Source organism: Prionailurus viverrinus, chromosome B3 (genome assembly GCF_022837055.1).
Source record: "Prionailurus viverrinus isolate Anna chromosome B3, UM_Priviv_1.0, whole genome shotgun sequence".
In the NCBI taxonomy this organism is placed as follows: domain Eukaryota; kingdom Metazoa; phylum Chordata; class Mammalia; order Carnivora; family Felidae; genus Prionailurus; species Prionailurus viverrinus.
Window position 1 is genome coordinate 41,429,685 of NC_062566.1, and position 21,175 is coordinate 41,450,859.

General features: G+C 35.6%; 1 protein-coding gene and 1 pseudogene across 1 annotated transcript in view; both read left to right on the forward strand.

Annotated features, from left to right (window-relative positions):
• Window positions 1–21,175, forward strand: part of ADAM10 (ADAM metallopeptidase domain 10) — a 137,540-nt gene that overhangs the window by 83,428 nt on the left and 32,937 nt on the right. Inside the window, exons 6-8 of the mRNA XM_047862744.1 lie at window positions 8,178–8,327; window positions 11,565–11,657; window positions 14,838–15,021. Of these exons, the coding sequence (XP_047718700.1) occupies window positions 8,178–8,327; window positions 11,565–11,657; window positions 14,838–15,021 (427 nt within the window). The remainder of the gene's footprint in view (window positions 1–8,177; window positions 8,328–11,564; window positions 11,658–14,837; window positions 15,022–21,175) is intronic.
• Window positions 13,242–13,354, forward strand: LOC125169354 (uncharacterized; annotated as a pseudogene).

The following is a 21,175-nucleotide window of genomic DNA, read 5'->3' on the forward strand; positions in this document are numbered from 1 at the left end:
AGATCATGACCTGAACCAAAGTCAGATGCTTAACCGACTGAGCCACTCAGGTGCCCCTAAAGATCTTTTTTAGGCAAAAGCTGAGAGAATTTGCTTCTAGGAGATTTACATTGCAACAAATGTCAAGGGATGTTTTTCAGGTAGAAAAAGAATACCAGATGGAAATGCAGATTTATACAAAGAGGTGAAGAGCCTAAAATAGTAAATACATAGGTAAAATATAAAGGACATTTTTATCATTTAAGTACTTTCTTTAAGAAGATGATTATTTAAAATAGTAACAATGTAAAATGAATTTATAATATACGAAGAATCAAAATTTATGATAATAGCACAAAGGATAAGAAGGGGAAGAGTGGAAGTATATTGTTGTAATCTTCTTAACACTATATGGGAAGCAGCATCATTTTGTCAGGTAGAATCAGCAAACTCAGCAAACTACAGCCCTTGGGCCAGCTGCCTGTTTTGTAAGTAAAGTTCTGGAACGCAACCACAGTCATTCACAGATGCATGTTTGTGGCTGCCTTTGCACTATACCGGTAGAGTAGGGTAGTTGTAACAGAGACAATGTGGCCCAAAAGTCTTAAGTATTTACTATCAGTCCTTTTAGGAAGATGTTTGCAGAAATGTCCCCTGTCCTGGAATTAGCACTGAAAAAAATAGTGGAGATACATTTAACAGGGCAATAAAGGAAATCATATGTACAGTTGACCCTTGAACAACATGGGTTTGAACTGCACAAGTCCACTTATATGTGGATTTTTTTTCTGTAAATACTGTACAGTACATAAACTACAGCATTGTAAATGTATTTTCTCTTTCTTCTGATTTTATTTAGCTTTATTATAAGAATGTAGTGCATAATACATATAATACGCAAAATACATTTTAACTTACTAGTAATCGGTAAGGCTTCCAGTCAACAACAGGCTATGGTATTTAAGTTTGGGGGGAGTCAAAAGTTATATGTGGATTTTCAACTGTGTGAGTGGTCAGCATCCCTAATCCCTGGGTTGTTCAGGGGTTAACTGTAATTTAAAATATTCAGTTAATCCAAAAGAAGGTAGGAAAAAAAAAAAGAACAAAGAACATATGGGACAAATAGAAAATAAATACCAAGATGGTAATTTTAAATCTAACCATATTAATGATTACATTAAATGTCAATGGACTACACATATTGATTTAAAAAGCTGAATGTAAGAGTGATTAAAGAAGTAAGACCAAATCTGTCTAAAAGAAACGCAGTTTAAATGTAAAGACACAGAGGTGTGCCTGGTGGCTCGGTCAGTTAAGTGTCTAACTTCGGCTCAGGTCATGATCTCACGGTTTGTGGGTTCAAGCCCCACATTGGGGTCTGTGCTGACAGCTCAGAGCCTGGAGCCTGCTTTGCGTTCTGTGTTTCCCTCTCTCTCTATCCCTCCCCTGCTCACACTCTGCCTCTGTCTCTCAAAGATGAATAAATGTTAAAAAAATTTTTTTTAATGTAAAAGACACAGTGTAAAAGGATAACAAAACATGTATCATACAAGCACTCATCATAAGAATGTTAGAGTAACCATATTAATATCAAAGAATGTATATTAGTTTACAGAATATTACTGTAGACAAGGGGGGGGGGACATTTTACTTCAAGAGAAATAATCCCTAAAAGTTAGTTAATAGTGCAGTTATTAATAGAGCTATGAAATATATTAAAGAAAAACTGACAAAACTGAAAGGAAAAATGGAAAAATCTACAAATTATAGTCAGAGGTACACTCATTTCTGAGTAAACAAGTAAGTTGACTGATAAGTTGATAGAGCAAGTAGACAGAAAATCATTTAGGATATAGGGCACTTGAACACCACTCTGAACCAACCCAACCTAATTGACACTTAAAGAACTTTCCACTCAACAGTAGCAGATACATATTCTTTACAAGTGTACATGAACATTTGCTAACATATGCCAGGCTGCAAAATAAGTCCCAATAAGTTTAGAAGGATTGAAGTTACATAGAATAAGTTCTTAAGTCTCAAGGAAATTAAATTAGAAATCAGTAATAAAAAATTTGGAAAATCCTAAAATTTTTAGAAATTAAGTCATATGTAAATAAGACAATTGGAAAATAATGCAATTGGAAAACATTTTGAAGTGAATGATAACAAAAATACAAGACAATAAAATTTGTTAGATTCAGCTTAAGTTGTATAACCACTGAAAGAAAATTTAAATGCAAGAAATGTTAAAGGATGTTCTTTGGGTAGAAAAAGGTACCAGATGGAAATTTAGGTCTATACAAAGAAGTAAAGAATGCACATTAAACATCTGCTAACAACAAAGAATGTAAAGTCTTAAGTGATCATATTGGAAAAGAAGAAAGATCTAGAAATCACTCATACAAGCATCCACCTTAAAAAGCTAGAGAAGAGGTGTAGCTTGGGTGGCTTAGTTGGTTGAGTGTCCGACTCTTGATTTGGCTCAAGTCATGCATCATCTCATGGTCATGGGATTGAGCCTCTTGTTGGGCTTCTGAGCATGGAGCCTGCTTAAGATTCATATTCTCTCCCTCTCTCCCCCCCTCTCTCCCTGTCTCTCCATCTCTCCCTTCCCCCTCTCTCCCTCCCTCTTTCTCTCTCCCCCCCCACTCCCTCCCTTTCACTTTTTCCCTCCCTTGGCCCCTCTCCCCCACTTGCACACTCTCTCTTAAAAAAAAAAAAAGCTAGATTAGGAAGTACAAATTGAACTCAAGTATGAAGAATAAAACAATAGGTAAGAGATATATCAATGATATAAAAATGAGAAAAATCAATAGAAAAGGTTAATATAATTGATAAACTTTTAGCTAGTCTGATCAAGAAATAAAGAGAAAACACAAATTAATAGTGTCAGGAATGAAAGAGGGGATATTACCATACACATTAGTAGTTTAAGTTTTCAGTACATTGAGCCAATAAATTCAACAGCCAACTTAATAGGCAAATTCCTTTACACATACAAATTAAGAAAAACAAGCAAAAATAGAATAGTAGGTGTGTATACCATGAGATTAGATTGATACTTAATAATTTTCCGTTAAGGAATGTTCAAGCCCAGATATAGTTTCACTCTTTTTTAAAAAAATTTATTTAATGTTTATTTTTGAAGGACAGAGAGAGAGAAATAGGCAGAGAGAGAGGGAGGCACAGAATCCAAATCAGGCTCCAGGCTCAGCTGTGAGCACAGAGCCCGATGTGGGGCTCGAACTAACAAGCCATGAGATCATGACCTGGGCCAAAGTTGGACGTTTAACCGACTGAGCCACCCAGGCGCCCTGTAGTTTCACTCTTGAAGTCTAAACATTTAAAAAATAATATCAATCTTACCCAAAGCCCTTAAGAAAATAAAGGAGAAAGGAAAACTTAGCACATTCTGTCAGGCCAGCTTTATCCTGATACCCACACTATACAAAGACATTGTAAGAAAACTAAACTACAAACCAACATCCCTTATAAATATGTATGCAAAATTTCTTAAAATATTAACAAGTCAAACTCAGCAATATTTAAAAGAAGATAACACATCATGGTCATAGCACAATTAGGCAAGAAAAAGAAATGAAAGGCATGTAGATTATAAAGAAAATAAACTGCATTTATTTGTAGGTGAATTGAGAGTATGCTTAGAAAGTCCTAATGAATCTAGGAAAAGTTACAAAATTAGTAAGTGAATTTTCCAAGGATACAGGATAGATAAAAAGTCAGTATGCAAAAATCAGTTGTATTCTGTATACTACCAATGAACATTTAGAAAATGAAATTCAAAAAAACCCTCTAGGGGTGCCTGGGTGGTTCAGTTGGTTACACATCTGACTCTTGATTTTGGCTCAGGTCATAATCTTGTGGTTCATGAGTTCAAGTCCTGCATTGGGCTCTAAGTTGACAGTGTGGAGCCTGCTGGGGATTCCCTCTTTCTCTCTCTCTCTGCCCCTCCCCCATGCTCTCTCACTGTCTTTCTGTCTCTCTCAAAATAAAATTTAAAAAAACCTCTAAAAGTATCATTAAGAATATGAAATACTTAGAATAAATTTAATAAGATATGCACAAGGCATATATATGAAAACTGTAAGACATTGCCAAGAAGAATAAAATATCTTAATAAATAGAGGAATATATTGTGTTTATTGTTTGGAAGACTCAATATATCAATTCTCCCCAGGCTCTTCTGTAGAGTCATTGCAACACCTATCAAAATCTTAGTGGGGATTTATCTAGTAATTGATAAACTGATTCTGAAAGTTAGGCTGAAATGTAAAGGATCTAGAATAGCCAGAAGAACTTTCAAAAAAGCACATACTAGAGGATTTACACTGCCTGATATTAAGACTTACTATAAAGCTATAGTAATCGAGATAGTGTCCTCTTGACCTAAGGTTAGATGTATAAATCAGTGGAACAGAATAGAGAGTCCATAAGGTCAGTTGATTTCCTCAAAAGTCCCACGGTAATTTAAAGGTGAAAAGAGCAGTCTGACAAATGGTACTGGTATAATTAATTGGATATCTGTATGGAAAAAAAAATCGAACCTCAACCTATACACTTAACACCTCATACAAAATTTAACTGAAAATAGATAATGAGTCTATATACTTAAGGCTAGAACATAAACTTCTAGAAAAAAACATAGAAGTTTTTGTGACTTTGCCATAGGCAACAATTTTTTAGGACACAAAAATACCCATTCTAGGGGCACCTTGGTGGCTCAGTTGGTTGAGCGTCTGACTCTTGACTTTGATGCATTGAGCCTGCTTGGGCTCTTCCTCTCTCTTTACCTCTCCCCCTGCTCATGTGCTCTCTCTGTGTGTCTCAAAATAAATATTAAAAAAAAAAAAAATACCCAGTCTCCAAAATTTATCAATTTGACTTTGTCAAAATTAAAATCTTCTCAAAAGACACACAGTTAAGAAAATATAAAAAGCCACAGACTGTGAAAAAATGTCAACAGTACATCTATCTGGCAGAAGGCTTCTCCAGAATATACAAAGAAGTATTATAACTCACTTAAAATAATGCATCAAATTCCAATTAAAAAATGGGCAAATTGTTTGAAACGATATTTAAAAATATTTTGGATTTTGGGATAGAGAAACTCTTAAAATATGATGTGAAATCTTTTGACTATAAAAAATTTGATATATTTCACCATATGAAAATTAAGGGTAAAAGACACCTCAAAATGAAGAAAATTACAAGCTTTGAGACAATATTCAGAATACATAAAATTACCACAAAATTGTTTTCAAGATACAGAGTAATCCTTTTCCTGTTCAGAACTGCTAATAAAAACCAATCTGGTCTCAAGATAAAATTTTTTTTAAATAAATATTTTAAAAGTACATATGTACATGTTTATATGTGTGTCTGCATGTGTGTGTTTGTGTATTGGCTTGGAGGCATTGGGGAGAGAACAAGGCTGTGAAGAATTATGGGGCTAGATCTTAGGAAAATATGAGGATGACTGAGTGAGCATGGCATTTGGATCTACCTTTTCTCCAGCTCTATCTTCCAGTTCCTGATAAAGTAGCTGAGAGACTGAGAAGCTGAGTAGAACTCTCCAGATTCTTGAGCCTTAGGGTAAAAATAGTACATGAGGCCTTCTCTGTAGTGCTTTAGGTTTGGATCTTGAAGGGCTACTCCCTGGAAGTAAGGGTGGGTCAAAAAAATGTTCTACCTCTTCCTGTCAAAGGGATTACAGCTTTACATCACAGCTGCTTAATCTGTGATTAAAGTAAGGTGATCCAGGATTACTAGTGCATCAAGCCTAACGGTGAAGGCCAGAAGCAAAAATAAATTTTCTCTTGAGAAAAATATCATTGCCTGAAGCCTAAAATTCTATCTGTGGTTTTTCATGTACGTTGTCTGGCACTCAGCTGAAAATAATAAGCATATGAACAAATGAGACAACATGATGTAAGAACAAGAGGAGAAAAGTTGTATACCAAACATCAGTGATGCAAGAGTAAATGGCATAAAGTGTACACCCTCAAAGAGTTTACATTGTACTGGGGTATCAGACATGTAAACAGCCTAAAGGTTTCGAGGTAATGAAATGATCAGACACAGATACAGACTTTAATATGTTCAAGTACATAAAGATGGAATTTAAAATTGCAGCAGAAAACTGAAAATGAACAAAAGAGTCTGATGGAAATTCTAGAATTAAAAAACATAACAACAGAAATTAAGAATTTGATGGATTTAGATCTGGGTGGTATATCATAAGAAAACAGAATGAACCACTCAGAAGCAAAAGGATAGAAAATACAGAAAAGAGATAGGAGACTCATCAAGAAGGTCTAGCATATGTATAATTGATTTCTCAGGAGGGGAAAAAATGACAGTGAAATAAGGACAGATATGGCAGAGACTTTTCCAAATATGACAGAGGATATCAACAATTTTGGTAAGCCCTGTAGTTAGAGCAGGATAAATACTTTATAGTGAAAATAACACCCTAGGATGTTATTAGAAAAGTCTAAAAACTGAAAGATAATATACTCTTAAAGGCAACCAGTAAAAAAAGTCCAGTTACCTTTACAGAAGCAACAGTAAAAATGACAGCTCATTTTTCATTGGAGACCATTGAAACCAGAAGACAGTAGGGTGTGGTGAAGCTGAGTAACTGCCACCCTCGAATGCTGTACTCAGTGAAAACAGATAAAGGCAAAATGAAGGTGGTAACTGAGAGAACAGAGAAACATGGAGTTGTCAAGGGAGAAGCAAAGTATGAAATGTGAGAGTAAATTTGGAATTGTGGCTTAAAATCTAATTTAATTTGTTTAATACAATTTATTTAATGTTTTTGTTTATTTTTGAGAGAGAGAGCGCGTGTGTGCGCACATGTGCAAGCAGGGGAGGGGCAGAGAGAGAGGGAGACACAGAATCCGAAGCAGGCTCCAGGCTCTGAGCTGTCAGAACAAAGCCCGACGTGGGGCTTGAACCCATGAGTGGTGAGATCATGACCTGAGTTGAAGTTGAATGCTTAACCGACTGAGCCACCCAGGTGCCCCAAATCTAATTTAATTTGAATTCTCCATAACTATGTCATCAAAACTCAGTTAAAATGGAGTCTTCAGATGTCAGCAAATGTTTAAGTGCTTGGATTCAATAGCAGTGTTAATTCTTACTTACTGAGTCTCTGCTGTTTGCCTGCCAAGTCTGTGTTAGGTGATAGCAATATAGTGAGAAGCAAACAGGGATTGTTCTTTCTGGAGCTCCTGTTCTAGTGGTTGAAGTAATGCTGGTAGGCTGGAAACAGAAATTAAACCAATCACCACACAATGTATCATAAGGTTGCACTATGGAAGGGACATGGGTGCATTCTGTGAGGTGGTGTAATCGATGGGTCTGAAGGAAAAAGCTTGGTTAGGAGAAGGCAGCTGTATGTGCATGTGCAAAGACTGGCAGGAGACAGACGATGTTGGAGGATTGGAAAGAAGTCTGTTTAGCTGTAGCACAGAGAGCTAGGGTTGGGTTATGTGGTAGAGTCTCTCTTTGAAATAATATAGAATGAGAAGAAACCGGGCATGCAAGCAGAGACTGCAGTGTTGATTTGGTGGCACATGTAAAGCATTTAGAGCTTTATCCTTAGAGCATTAGGAAGCCATTGAAATATATTATGCAGGTGGGTAATTTTGCAAGTTGGCATTTTGGAAAGAGTGTGGTTTGGAGAATAGAGGGAAGGCCGGTAGTGGATATGGATAGAGATATTGCAGTACCCTAGGTAATAAATGATGGTAGCTGGGGCTAATGTGAAGGCACCAGAGATAATGGGCAGATTCTCTAGGTATTTAGGAGATCAATTTGATGGGGCTAGGTAATAGATTGGGTATTAGAGGGAGAGAGAAGAAAATATCAAAGTAGTATAAGCTACTATAAGACTTGCTTTATATTTAAAGGATTATATATTAAAAAATATGTTTTGAAAATGTTTAAAAGTGGAAGAATTGCTTGAATAAATTATAAATCATCTATATAGTGGAATGTTATGAGACTGAAAGTGAGATTTATAAGAATTTTTATGGTGTGGGGGAATACCTATGGTGTTACATAATAAAGCAGACTATGAAATTGTACATAATGTGTATTCTTAGCTGTATGAAGTATAATAGTGAAGCATACTAATTATCAGAAATGACTCTCTTTTTGACATATAGACACCTCAAGGAGAACATGCTGTTAATGGTCCAGAACACTTGAGGAAAAAACGTACAACTTCAGCTGAGAGAAATACTTGTCAGCTTTATATTCAGACTGATCATCTGTTCTTTAAATATTATGGAACACGAGAAGCTGTGATTGCCCAGGTATTTATAATTTTGCTACTATTTTAGGAGTTCTCACACTGTTAAATTATACCTATATTTTCCTCTAAAATTAAAGTTATGGCATATCTCTTTTTTGAAAGAAAAGTACATATTTTTAATAATTATAGAACATGTAGGATAAGTACACAGATGACTGAAAGACCAGTTAGGATGTTTTAGAGTCATGAAAAGCTGAAGTGTAAGAAAATGATTTCATGAAGATGATAGCACTGGAGCTTAGCTTTGAAAAGAGGATTGAATTTTCTTTTCTTTTCTTTTTTTTAAATTTTTATTTATTTTTTGTAAATTTACATCCAAGTTAGTTAGCATATAGTGCAGTAATGATTTCAGGAGTAGAATCCAGTGATTCATCCCCTACATATAACACCCAGTGCTTATTCCAACAAGTGTCTTCCTTAATGCCCCTTGCTCATTTATTCCTCTCTTCCCCACTCCCCTGCCAGCAACCCTCAGTTTGTTCTCTATATTTAAGAGTAAGAGGGTTGAATTTTCAATTGTGGTCCTAAAGAATGGAAGAATAGAGGAATCCTTCCAACAAGAAGTATTTAATTTCTATTCTGTATTCCCATTGACTTAGTACTTTTTTTTTTGTACTTGGTGCTTTCAAAGTTGCATTGTTTGCATTTGTGTCTTTTCAACACTTACTATAAAGTAAAAAGTTTTTGGAGATAACCATGCAAGATACCCTTCGTGTTGAAGAGTACCAGTGAGAGTTTGAGGATGCATTTTGACTCCAAATTTGATTTGAGACTAAGAGGATTCAGGTGCCAATAGTATAAATGATGGACTCATTTTGGTGTTGTTGACTAGCTTAATTTTAGATGTGTTTAAAAGCCAAGTGGTCATTCCTTAGGATATTGAAGTAGACCTGGAGTTTGGGAGAGGTTAGCCTAACCTTAAGCTTTCTGCATAGAATTTATGGGTACAAAAGATATAGTTCAAATAAGGGGAGAGAATGAAATTAAAAGGGAGGAAACTGAGGGATAATATCTGTATATAGTGAGTAGGATGAGGAAGAGAAGCTATGGGGGAAAACATAATAAACATGTTGGAGATGAACTGGGGTTAGCCAAGGAAGAAACAAGTTTCAAAACAAAATGTCATATTATAGAGATATCAAAGAGAATGAAGAATGACTACAATATGTTAATTTACTAGATAGGGGGAGTCCTTTCACAATGTATACATGTATCAAATCATCAAGATGTGTACTTTAAACATCTTACAATTTTATTTGCAATTATGCCTCAATAATACTGAAGACAAAAAAGACTATAAAAGGTAGTTGATTTTTAGTTACTAGAAGGTTATTGATGAGTTTTAATCTGCTCTTGGTAGAGTCGTGAGGGTGAAAACATTGCAAGCATAATGGATGGGTTGGCCGAGGCAGCAAGAATTTTTTTTTTAATTTTTCAAAGTTTATTTATTTTGAGAGAGAGAGCGTGTGAATACAAGTTGAGGACGGGCAGAGAGAGAGAGAGACAGAGGATCTGAAGCAGGCTCTGTACGGTCAGTGAGCAGAGCCCAATGTGGGGCCTGAGCCCACGAAACTGTGAGCTCATGACCTGAGCTGAAATCAAGAGTCGGACACTTAACCAACTGAGCCACCCAGGCGCCCCAGTGAAGCAGCAAGGGTTTTAAGAAATGTGAAAAATAGGAAAAGATATGGTGATTTAGAAATACTATGAAGTATTTGGGGGTGAAAGGAAGACAGGGAATACTCAGGAGCAAGTTGGTAGGAAGAGGAAAATGATCCAGTAGAAAAGCAATGTAAGATAGAAGAGAAAGAAAAATCGATAGGAGCCAATGTTCTTGCAGGTCCAGCCAGTAAGGATTGGATTCAGGAATAAAGACAAGTTTCCCTTTAAGGAAGAATTACCCTTTGAGGAAGATAGAAATGGATAAAGTTAGAAACATTTGAAGGTTAGGAGGGAGGGGAATCAGGATGAGCTCTCAGTAAAGTATGAAGTATAATCATCTGTGGAGGAATGTTTGAACTACTACTGTCAGGAATGGAGAAGAAACAGAATCTGATAAGGGATTACTAGGCCAAGCTGAGGTTAGATAGCATGAATTTATAATAGACCCTGTCAGCATTGTTAGGACTTTCTTTAACAGTATGTCAACCTGAGCTACTTCTGAAATTATTACTGTTCACTCTTCCACCTGACTGTGTCGTATTTGTATAATTAGTTTGAAAATAGTTTTAAAAGTGTATATACATGCTTTTACATAAATTGTAGCAAGAATGCTTTTTATATATAAAGTTGGGAAAGTGGTTTAGAAGCCAGAGAGTTTAGTTGGGAGTCAGGTACATAAACAGAGAAGTCTTTTGTGTTCTATCACCATGTTTAATTTCCTCCTAGAATTTAGTAAATCTTTTTTTTTTTTAATGTTTTTTTTAAATTTATTTTTGAGAGAGACAGAGCATGAGTCAGGGAGGGGCAGAGAGAGAGGGAAACACAGAATTCGAAACAGGCTCCAGGCTCTGAGCTGTCAGCACAGAGCCCGACGTGGGGCTCGAACCCATGACTGGTGAGATCATGACCTGAGCTAAAGTTGGACGTTTAACCAGCGGAGCCACCCAGATGCCCCTAGAATTTAGCAAATCTGAATGTATCTTATTTATGTTTGCATTACTTCCTCTCATCCCTCCTCCTCTAGAATAAATCTTTATAAATTTATATGGAACTTTTCTATTTGTTCACCATTAGATTCCTAGCACCTAAAACAGTTCCAGTGTATAGAAAGTGGTCAACAGAACTTAGAGAATGTGTACTAGTGCAGCAATAGAAAGACTAAAGTCAGAGAATGACTGAGTGTCCTGATTATTATCAGGGAAGTTCTTACAGAAGATATTCAAACTAAGACTGAAGGATAAATAAAGATACTGTAGGCATAAGAAAATAGCATGTGAAAAGGCATGGAGGTCTGACATTGCAGGGTTGATTGAGGGAACAAAGTTTTATATGATTCAAGCAAGAGTGCATGTTTGTTTTTGGCTGGGGACGAGTCTGGAAAAGGCACAGAAATCTCCCCTCTCAGCCCTAGTTGACTAATCTTATTTCATCTTTTCATCCAGTATATGATGTAGACATTTTAAAATTTGAGTGTGGTCGAACATGAATAATTCTTGATTTGGGAGATGGAAATTCACAGTCTTTTTTCACATTTTAATACTGCCTCTAAAATATTGTTCTTTTTTTAAATCTATAGATATCCAGTCATGTTAAAGCAATTGATACAATTTACCAGACCACAGACTTCTCTGGAATCCGCAACATCAGTTTCATGGTGAAACGAATAAGAGTAAGGAATTCCTTTATTTTTTTATTTTTTTCAATGTTTGTTTATTTTTGAGAGAGAGAGAGCACGTGCGTGCACAAGTAGGGGAGGGGCAGAGAGAGAGAGAGAGGGAGACACAGAATCTGAAGCAGGCTCAAGGCTCTAAGCTGTCAGCACAGAGCCCGATGCAGGCCTCGAACCCACGGACTGTGAGATCATGACCTGAGCTGCAGATGCTCAACTGACTGAGCCACCCAGACAGCCCAAGAGTAAGGAATTTCAGTAGTTCAGAACATTAAGAAAGACCATAAGGACCATGTTTACAAAAAGAAAAATACCTGGTTTTTACTTCATCTTTATGTAGTAATAGTTTATTTTATATTACTGATCCTACTATCTTTACTCTTGGCTTTTACACACACACACACACACACACACACACACACACACACACACTGGGTTTATGATTTAGAACGAAATCTGTAGGGCTGTAATCTGTACTGCAAAAGAGGTAACAGTCATACTATATTCTGTCTGATTAATATAACATTTAGAAAGCCATAACTTCTCAATAACTACAGGTATAGTACTTGACCTTTTATCCCCCTGATGTCATTTTCCAGCTTCTTAAGATTTGCTTTGTGTGGTATTTTTCCGAGTGTGTCTCATTTGGTGTTCCAGGGAAGGAAAAGATAGATGGAATGGTTAAATAAAATTGGAAGTCAGAAAAACAGTACTGTACCCTCGTCTTGTAAATTCACAGTGCACGCTAACTTATCTCAGATTTTGAGAATTCCTTCATGAGAGAAACTCATAATTTTTTCTTAAAATGTTTACTTTGAGAGAGAGAAAGAGAGAGAGCAAGGGAGGGGCAGAGAGCAAGGGAGAGAGAGAATCCCAAGCACGCTCTCTGCTGTTAGTGTGGAGCTTGATGTGGGGCTTGATGCCATGAACTGTGACATGACCTGAGCTGAAATCAAGAGTTGGACGCTTAACTGACTGAGCCATCCAGCTGCCCTGAAACTCATAATTTTCAGAAATAATTTGACCATGGAACCTTTTCTGTATTAATGTCAACTGAGAGTCCAAATAAATGTAGAACACATTTTGAGAAATGCTCACCCAGAGCCACAGGGTCACTGATGATTAGTTTTAATGTTATAAATTTAAATAAGTAGATTTTAAATTACTAACAAAATTGGGTTGGTTGTTTCAGAAGTTTTCCAAATGTGAATCTTTCCATGTGTATAGCTTTTAAGAATATGAATTCATAAACTAGATAAGAACCTGAATTAAAAAAATTATTTTACGAAAGTATTTGCCACAGGGTTTCTTTATTTTTGTGCTTCTAACTTTCTTCAAATACGGTTGACTAAATTATAATTTGTGTTCATGGATGTAATATATTTAATAGCATAGGCAAAATTGATCCTTAGTAGTATGATTAAATGTTAAATTGGAATTTCAGGTGAAATGTGGTTTGTAGATAAGTAATGTAAGAATTGTTCATAATCAATTGCTTTCATGTATATTGAGAGCAATTTAAACCCTTAAATGACCAAGAAAAATATTGTTTAGTAGGCAAAGCAATAAAATGCAAAGTAGTGAATCGCTTCTTGGCCTTTTGGCTAAGATCAAGTGTAGTCTCTGTTCTTATTAATTTAAAATGCAAAGTAGTGAAAAGTAAAGAATACCAGAACAAATTTAGTGAAGCACTTTTTTTTTTGAGTAAAATGCTTTGCATTATGAAGAAATGCATGTGTATGAATGGATAGTGTGGCAGTTAGTTGTTTTCAGGTTTTTAGCTGAGATTGAAATTTTAGTTCAGATCTCATCTGCTGAAGATTCCTTGTGACCCATTAATTAATTTGAAGTTTGTATCAGTATTTAAATAAGAATTATCTCATTTCTAATATAGGTAGCTAAAATTTAGATGCAGTTTTTATTTGTAGCCAATATTACAGAAATATCAAGGAATTTCATTTGACTGGGAAAAAAGCCATTTATAGCATGTCTCTCAGATGTGTTATTTACAATGTAGTGTAATAGCTTTTGGAATTATTTATGTTAGATGACCATTACTGATTGTTTTTAGTTAATTGTTAGTAGATAAATCAGATGTTCTGAAATCTGTCCTTAGGCAGTTGCCCTGAGTAGTGTTTTTGCAATCCTGTTTCTAAGCCTCTTGGTTTTACTGAAGGGTGTGGATCCTAAAAAGACCTAACATTCTCATTTTATCAACTGTTATATCCTCCCTTTACTACCAACATTTTCAATAGGATGAAGTTTGCCTTCTAAAAAATGTTTACTTTCATGGATACCCCTTTTTATTCTGTATCAACAGTTCTGTCTGTAATGCTCTCACTTACTTGAGGAAAGCCACATTGTTCTAGGACTTCAAAGGTAGGCAGGGGTCTCTGAAAGGAGGCAGGGGCTAATAAATGAAAGCTTTTGTTTGTAGAAGTTTGGTATCAGAACTGATTATTCTTCAGATTGTGAAGGAGGAACCTGCACTAGGAGTGTAGTAGCTAAGCATCTTAAGAAATATTCTGGAGGAACTCAGCTTCATACAGTAAGAGAAGAGAATTGTCAGTAAAAAAAAAAAAAATCTTGCCCACAGTCAGGGAAAAACAATTGAACTTGCAGTTTATTGGGCTCGACTCCTGTGATTTTAGGCAAGGAGAACCAAGAAAACGATTTGTCTGTTGAATTGACAGTCTTGGGTTTGATATCTATGTTATGTTCTAGTAATTAGCTAAAGTTTAAGGTTTTTATATCCTTATATTTTCCACCATGTGCGGGAGATTAGCACTAAAAGAGACTTACTCAGATGATTAAATTTGAGAAGCTATACTTTTATTAGAATTTTTCTTTCAAGAAGAACTTGTTTTTCCATCCCAAAGAGAATGCTCAGTGTTCAGGAACCTGGTCAAACCTTGCCCAGAAATTTAACATGCTCAATTTTAATTCTCCTACTCTGTTTCTCCCCCCACTCCCCCAACCCCCTTCCCTCTTTTCAGCTTCTATAATCAGCTCAGGGGTGGGGGCATTGGGGGATGAGTTGTAGAAGCCTTAATTCAGGCCTGATTTCCCTTGGGTCCCAAGCATATTGTGCAGGCAAATGCAGAAGAAGGGGAGCAAAGACTTTACACAAAGGCTCTGCTAACTTTAATTGCTTATTTAAATAATTGTTTTGAATTTTAGATCAACACAACTGCTGATGAGAAGGACCCTACAAATCCGTTTCGATTCCCAAATATTGGCGTGGAGAAGTTTCTGGAATTGAATTCTGAGCAGAATCATGATGACTACTGTTTGGCCTATGTCTTCACAGACCGAGATTTTGATGATGGTGTTCTTGGTCTGGCTTGGGTTGGAGCACCTTCAGGTAGTTTATTTAACTGTTTCTTGCCTTAATGCTTGAAACAAAAAGCAGTTTTCAGGGCAACTTGAATTTTACAAAAGTATAGGAGAACCTGATGCCTGTACATTATCTTAATTTATTCAACTTGAGTTAGGCAAGCATGATGTAAGTAGAAAAATAGATGAAACAACTTTTTATTTTGTCATGAGTACTAACAAGGGGGTATCCTGACATTTGGTACATTCAGTGGCTGAAATAAATAATTTTATGAGAAAAAGAAGTACTCATTTCTGAAAACAAAAATGAAATATTAATTTTTTCATAGAAGTTAATATTATTAATTAAAGATTTTTATTTTTCTTGGAAAGAGGGCCTTAGAATTACAAGGGGAAAACTATGTTCTTGCTTCTGTTCTGGAATGAGATAGAGAGTGGAGAAACCCTGGTCAGGAGCACTAGGTAAAAAGAAAAGAAAGACTGCTCTTATTATTATTTTATTTATAGCCTTTATTTTAACAAAAGTAAAGTGTTCCCTGAAAAGAGACGTAAGCAGCAGGTGTCAGTACCCACAGCTCCACTGACCTCGGCACCTGGGCCCGTGTTCTACTGGGGTCTCTGCCTTAGCCATGAACACTACTGTTGCTAAGAAATCTGGGATAGGATCCTCTACCCATTGCAGTGGAGGTGGAACAGTCTGTGATTTACATTATCATTAAGTTCAGAAGCCTCGTTTAGAGAAATACAGATTTATTAATTGAAAGGTTGAGTAGAAACAATCACATACTCTTTGAATATAGATTTGGTCATATAGAGTTTGATCAATAGTCTGTCAGCTTTTGAGCTGTATACAGTAATGTCTCTTTCTTCTGATGTATCATTTCTATCTTTTTATAAGAATCACCTTCTGCTTTATGTAGGATAATGCCAGCTTTTCTATTCCTAGTTTATTTTGTATTCCTATTAGTTTATTGTTTGATTTGTAATGCGTATTTTAAATCTTAAGTGGTACTATATTTTAGCTTTTATACTTTATGCTCTTTTTTTTTAAGCCAGCAATGAATAATCTTTTTACAATTTTCAAAACTTATTTTGTTTTTCTTCCACATTTTCATAATGTCCTTAAGGTGCAAGTTTATGTCATGGATTGTATATATCATAGTACAGTATTTTTGGAGATTTATATTTGTCTCTTAAGTTGATCTGTCCTGCTTTTGTGTTACTTGCATTGTCAGCAGATTTTACAAACTCATTCTTTTCTTTGATAATTTCACATGTTTTATAGCTTTTATATTTTGAAATTTCTTTTCCCCTCCTTTAATAAGTTGGATGATTTTATCACAAAGTTTATAATTTCTTCTACTTGTTCATTAGTAAGTACTGTTAAAATTCAAGGATGCTTTTGATTTTTTGTTGTAAATTACCATTAATATAGTGATTCTCAAAGTCTGTTCCTTGGACTAGCAGCATCAGCATCACCTGGGAACTTGTTAGAAATGTAAATTCATAGGTCCCACCCAGGTCTACTGATTCCACTAGGTGTGGAGTCCAACAGTCTTTGTTTGAACAAGCCTTCCAGGTGATTCTGATGCACTCAAAACTACCATATTCATATTTTTGTCTCTAAAGAAACTTGTTTACAGAATGGCTCCTGGGAAAATGATTGGATGATTACAAACCAGAAACTTGCTGTCATTTTACATTTTCACCTCCAGACTTGTGCTCTTTAAGAATGTAATGCTCCTGAAGGAGCTTGGTCATTTTTTTTTTTTTTAATCTTTAGATAGCTTCATGTCTATAAATGCAAAAATAAGCTATATTTTTAGGACAGTTTAAGATTCACAGAAAATTGAGCAAATGGCATAGAGAGTTCCTGTACACCCTCTTTCCCTCATATTATTAACAGCTTACATTAGTATGGTGTATTTGTTATAGTTAACAAATATATTGCTTCATTATTGTTAACTGAAGTCCATAGTTGATTCACATTTTTTTAGTTTTTACCTAAGATCTCTTTTTTGTTCCAGGATCTCATCCAAGATACCACATTACATTTAGTTGTTATGTCTCTTTAGTCTTTTCTTGGCTGTTTTAGTTTCTTGGACTTTTTTTGTTTTTGATGGCCTTATCAATTTTGAGGAGTACTGGTCAGGTAGGTATCTTGTAGGATGCCCCTCTCTTCCAGTTTCTTTGATGTTTTTCTCATGATTAAACTGGGGTGATGGATTTGGGGGACAGTTAATTTTTGTATCTAGTTATTTTTTTTATTTGGACCACCAAGTATCATGCCGCTCATTTTATTGAAGTGGCAGTGGGTAGAGTTCTGGATTTTATTTTTTTATTTTTAAAAAAAAATTTTTTTTTTCAACGTTTATTTATTTTTGGGACAGAGAGAGACAGAGCATGAACGGGGGAGGGGCAGAGAGAGAGGGAGACACAGAATCAGAAACAGGCTCCAGGCTCTGAGCCATCAGCCCAGAGCCTGACACGGGGCTCAAACTCACGGACCATGAGATCGTGACCTGGCTGAAGTCGGACGCTTAACCGACTGCGCCACCCAGGCGCCCCTGAGTTCTGGATTTAAATGGTGGGACACATAACTTATTTTTTTGTCATAGGTTCTACATCTGCTGCCTTTATTCTGTGTTAAATTCCCAACTCCAGTTCTTAGAAGCCTTATTCTAAGAGCTGTTGGGAAGGGGCTAGACAGGGACAGAATGGAGGCCAGAATGGGCAAGAGAAGGGATCTTTGTTCCCTTGATCCAACTTTTTCTAGTATAGGGTGCCTGCCCTATACTAGACATTGACAGGTTTTTTCTTCACTTCCCTTTGCCCTTTGACTATCTGAACTGAGTCTTATATTTGACTTACATTGTATTTTTTATAAGGAAAAATATATTTGTCTTTATTGATTATTCTAGTACCCTTCTGAGGTATAGGTGTTATTGCCTCCATTCTGCAGATGAGGAAAGGATTCAGAGACTTTGTGACCAACCCAGTATCACACAGAGCCTAGAATCTGGACCTTTTGTTTCCAGGTTCAGTGCATTTAGTAGTTAGTGTGCTAAGTATTATATACTTTAATATCTTAACTTTCTGTAAGACACTTCTGATAAGAAGTTGAAATGTTTTCCTGCATTTTAATGGAGGTTTTGTATTGTTGGAATCCATTTTTTTAAGAAAAAGGAGTTATAAGAGAGTACTACTCTGTAATATTTAGATATCATTTTGGGTAATTGTCATGGCATAATAGGAAGAGCACTGGTTTGGGAGCTAGGAGACTGGGTTCTTGTCTGTTCTCTGTAAATTCAGGTAAATCATTTTGCTTCAACATGTTTATTTTTCATTGTAACTTCTTCTCTCATGTTCATGCCCTTTGGGACTTCATGTTTCTGCCTATAGATCTTAGTAATGCTTCCTGTTACCTGTTTGTTTTCTTTTTTTTTTTTTTTAATGTTTATGTATTTTGAGACAGAGAAATCGTGCATGTGGGAGGGACAGAGAGATTGGGAGAGAGAGAATCCCAAGCAGCCTCAGCATTGCCTGAGCAGAGTCCAGCGTGGGGCTTGATCTCACCAATCATGAGATAACAACCTGAGCCGAAATCAAGAGTCGGATGCCTAACTGACTGAGCCACCCAGGCCCCCCCCCCCCCCCCCCGTTATCTGATATTTAAAAAATACCATTTCATAGCTGATCTGTTCAGCTTATGATCAGTTACTATTTCTTAATCTTTTCATTTTTATTTGGCCTAATTTTGATTTTGTTGTATTATTTAGCTTTTATTTAATTATGCAGATATTTTACTACTTAAATGGTGGTGGGAAAGATTTTGTTGTGATATTAATTTTCACGGAATTTTACTTTAATTATTAGCTGTAGTCTCTGCTGACTTTGTTAAACTGGGGAAAAATGAAGGCTGAAACATTTGAATAGTAGGTTTCTTTAAGTCTTCTTATACTACTTTTTATTCTTATTTAATATCACACTGTAGTTGGGTACTGCCTTGGGTTTCTTTAATGAGGAAAACAGCACCTCCTGTCCAACTCCATAATAAGTGGAAACAACTAGTGAACTGGGCTGGCTTGGAGGCTCCCATTTAAAATTATATACAGGTTAGGGGCGCCTGTGGGTGGCTCAGTCGGTTAAGCATCCGACTTTGCCTCAGTTCATGATTTCATGGTTCGTGAGATAATAAAAATTTATACACAGATTAGAAGAGAGCCAAAAAAGGGAGTCTGGTCTTCCAGACAAAGTCAGTCTTAGATATGAATCTAGAAAGATTTCTTTAAACTTTTCTTTGTATGAGCACTCGTCTGTGTTAAGCAGGTAGCCTCTTACTTAATTTCGAGACTGAAACATTGATTCCTTGACTGAGTAAATGACTATATTAGATAAAATTTTTGTTTTATTTCATTTGTGGCACCCTTCCAACATGGCTTTTGATAGGGACTTTTTTTTTGTTTAATTTATTAAGGTATATTTTGTTCATATATTGTCCTTCTTAATGTTATCCTAATGAACATAGTCTCACTTTGGGCAGGACACCGAATAAGGCAAGCTCTGGAATTCGTCTCCATAATTAATCCTGAACCATTTAGTATTCCTCTAACTCATTTGTGAAAAACTTTTTATGAGACATTTCATTTGGTAGCAATGGTCTCTTCTGTTTTTCTTAGTTAAGAAATTTTAGTTTGATTTTACATATTAGGATTTAAGGGCATACAAAGCTCAAAATGGTGTTCACAAGATAACCCACAAACTGTCAAATTCTTAACATGTTGTTTAAAAGTCTAATTATAGGGCTAGGAGAATTGCATCATTAGAATGTTACAACAGGACACTAAATATATCGGCATTTTGTGCAGGTCTGGATTGTTCCGTGCAGGATGTTTAACATCTGGGGTCCCTACCTATTATGTGTGAGTACTGCTCCCGAGACATGAAAGGTGAAGAAATGTCCCAGGACATTTCCTGATAACCTTTCTGGGAGTAGTACTACTGTCTGGTTCAAAATTACTGCTCAGATTGATACTGCATGGTCAGCATGCTGCTATTAAGTTTTAGGTGTTTAGGCCTGTTCACATCAAAACTGTGTTTGTGGACTCTGTCAGGGTATTATATTACCCTTGTGGTTTTTCTAATTTGGAGGGGGGGGAGATCTGTTTTAATAGCTTTTAACTCAAATTTTAAAAATCTTACCCTTCTCATTACTATTTACAATTTGTGTTTTGCAGTGATGACTACATGTAGTAAAATTTTAAATGTATGATATCAAGCAGTTACTGAACTAGAGCTATATAGTTTCACTGTAGATATGTATGATATCACTAATTGAGTTTCTGGCACATCAGAACTAGTTGCAGTATTTTTTACAAAATTAAACCATAACTGAGCACTGGGTGTTACATGGAATTGTTAAATCAACACCTAAACTAATATAACACTGTATGTTAACTGTACTGGAATTAAAATTTAAAAAAAGTCAGTGCACTATTGCCAAAAAAAATTAAACCATAGCCTATAAAATTAAATTTAATGTTTTATTTTTTTCTGTTAATTGAGTTAACATGTTAATAGTTTGTAACAAATACCAAACTTTTCTGTAAGTGATAGTTATTAAAACCGAAAGTAGTTGTTAAGATGTTAAACAAGGTGTGAATTACTGTATTTCAGAAAAGTACATTTGAATTTATGTGTGATCATCCCTTAAATGAGATAGACCTTAAACACACAGAAAAATATATTATCAGAGTTTTTAATACTTGCTATTTATTTCTTCTTTTTTTAACTGATAAAGATTTACAGTGTGAAGTCTTCTATGCTTAATTCAAGTTTGACAATACTGCATTGGACCAATTTCCATATGACAAATCTTCACTAAGGCAGGATTTTAATTTACTATTTGTTTAAAACTATAATATGTAGATGATAATTACTACATACAGAGTGCTATTCATATCTTTTCTAGTCTGGAAATAGTGATACAGTCCTTAGGACTCATCTCAAAAGTAGAAGTAGCATAAGAAAATATATTACATATTGTTAAATTATTTGCTGATTTCTTTCTGTTAAGATTTCTTTGTAGAAGAGGTAGTAAGTTTTGAATATCATAAAGGTTCTCTAATTTTTGGTGGTTAAAATCTGCATAGGCCCAGTCTTTCAGTTTACATTTCTGTGAA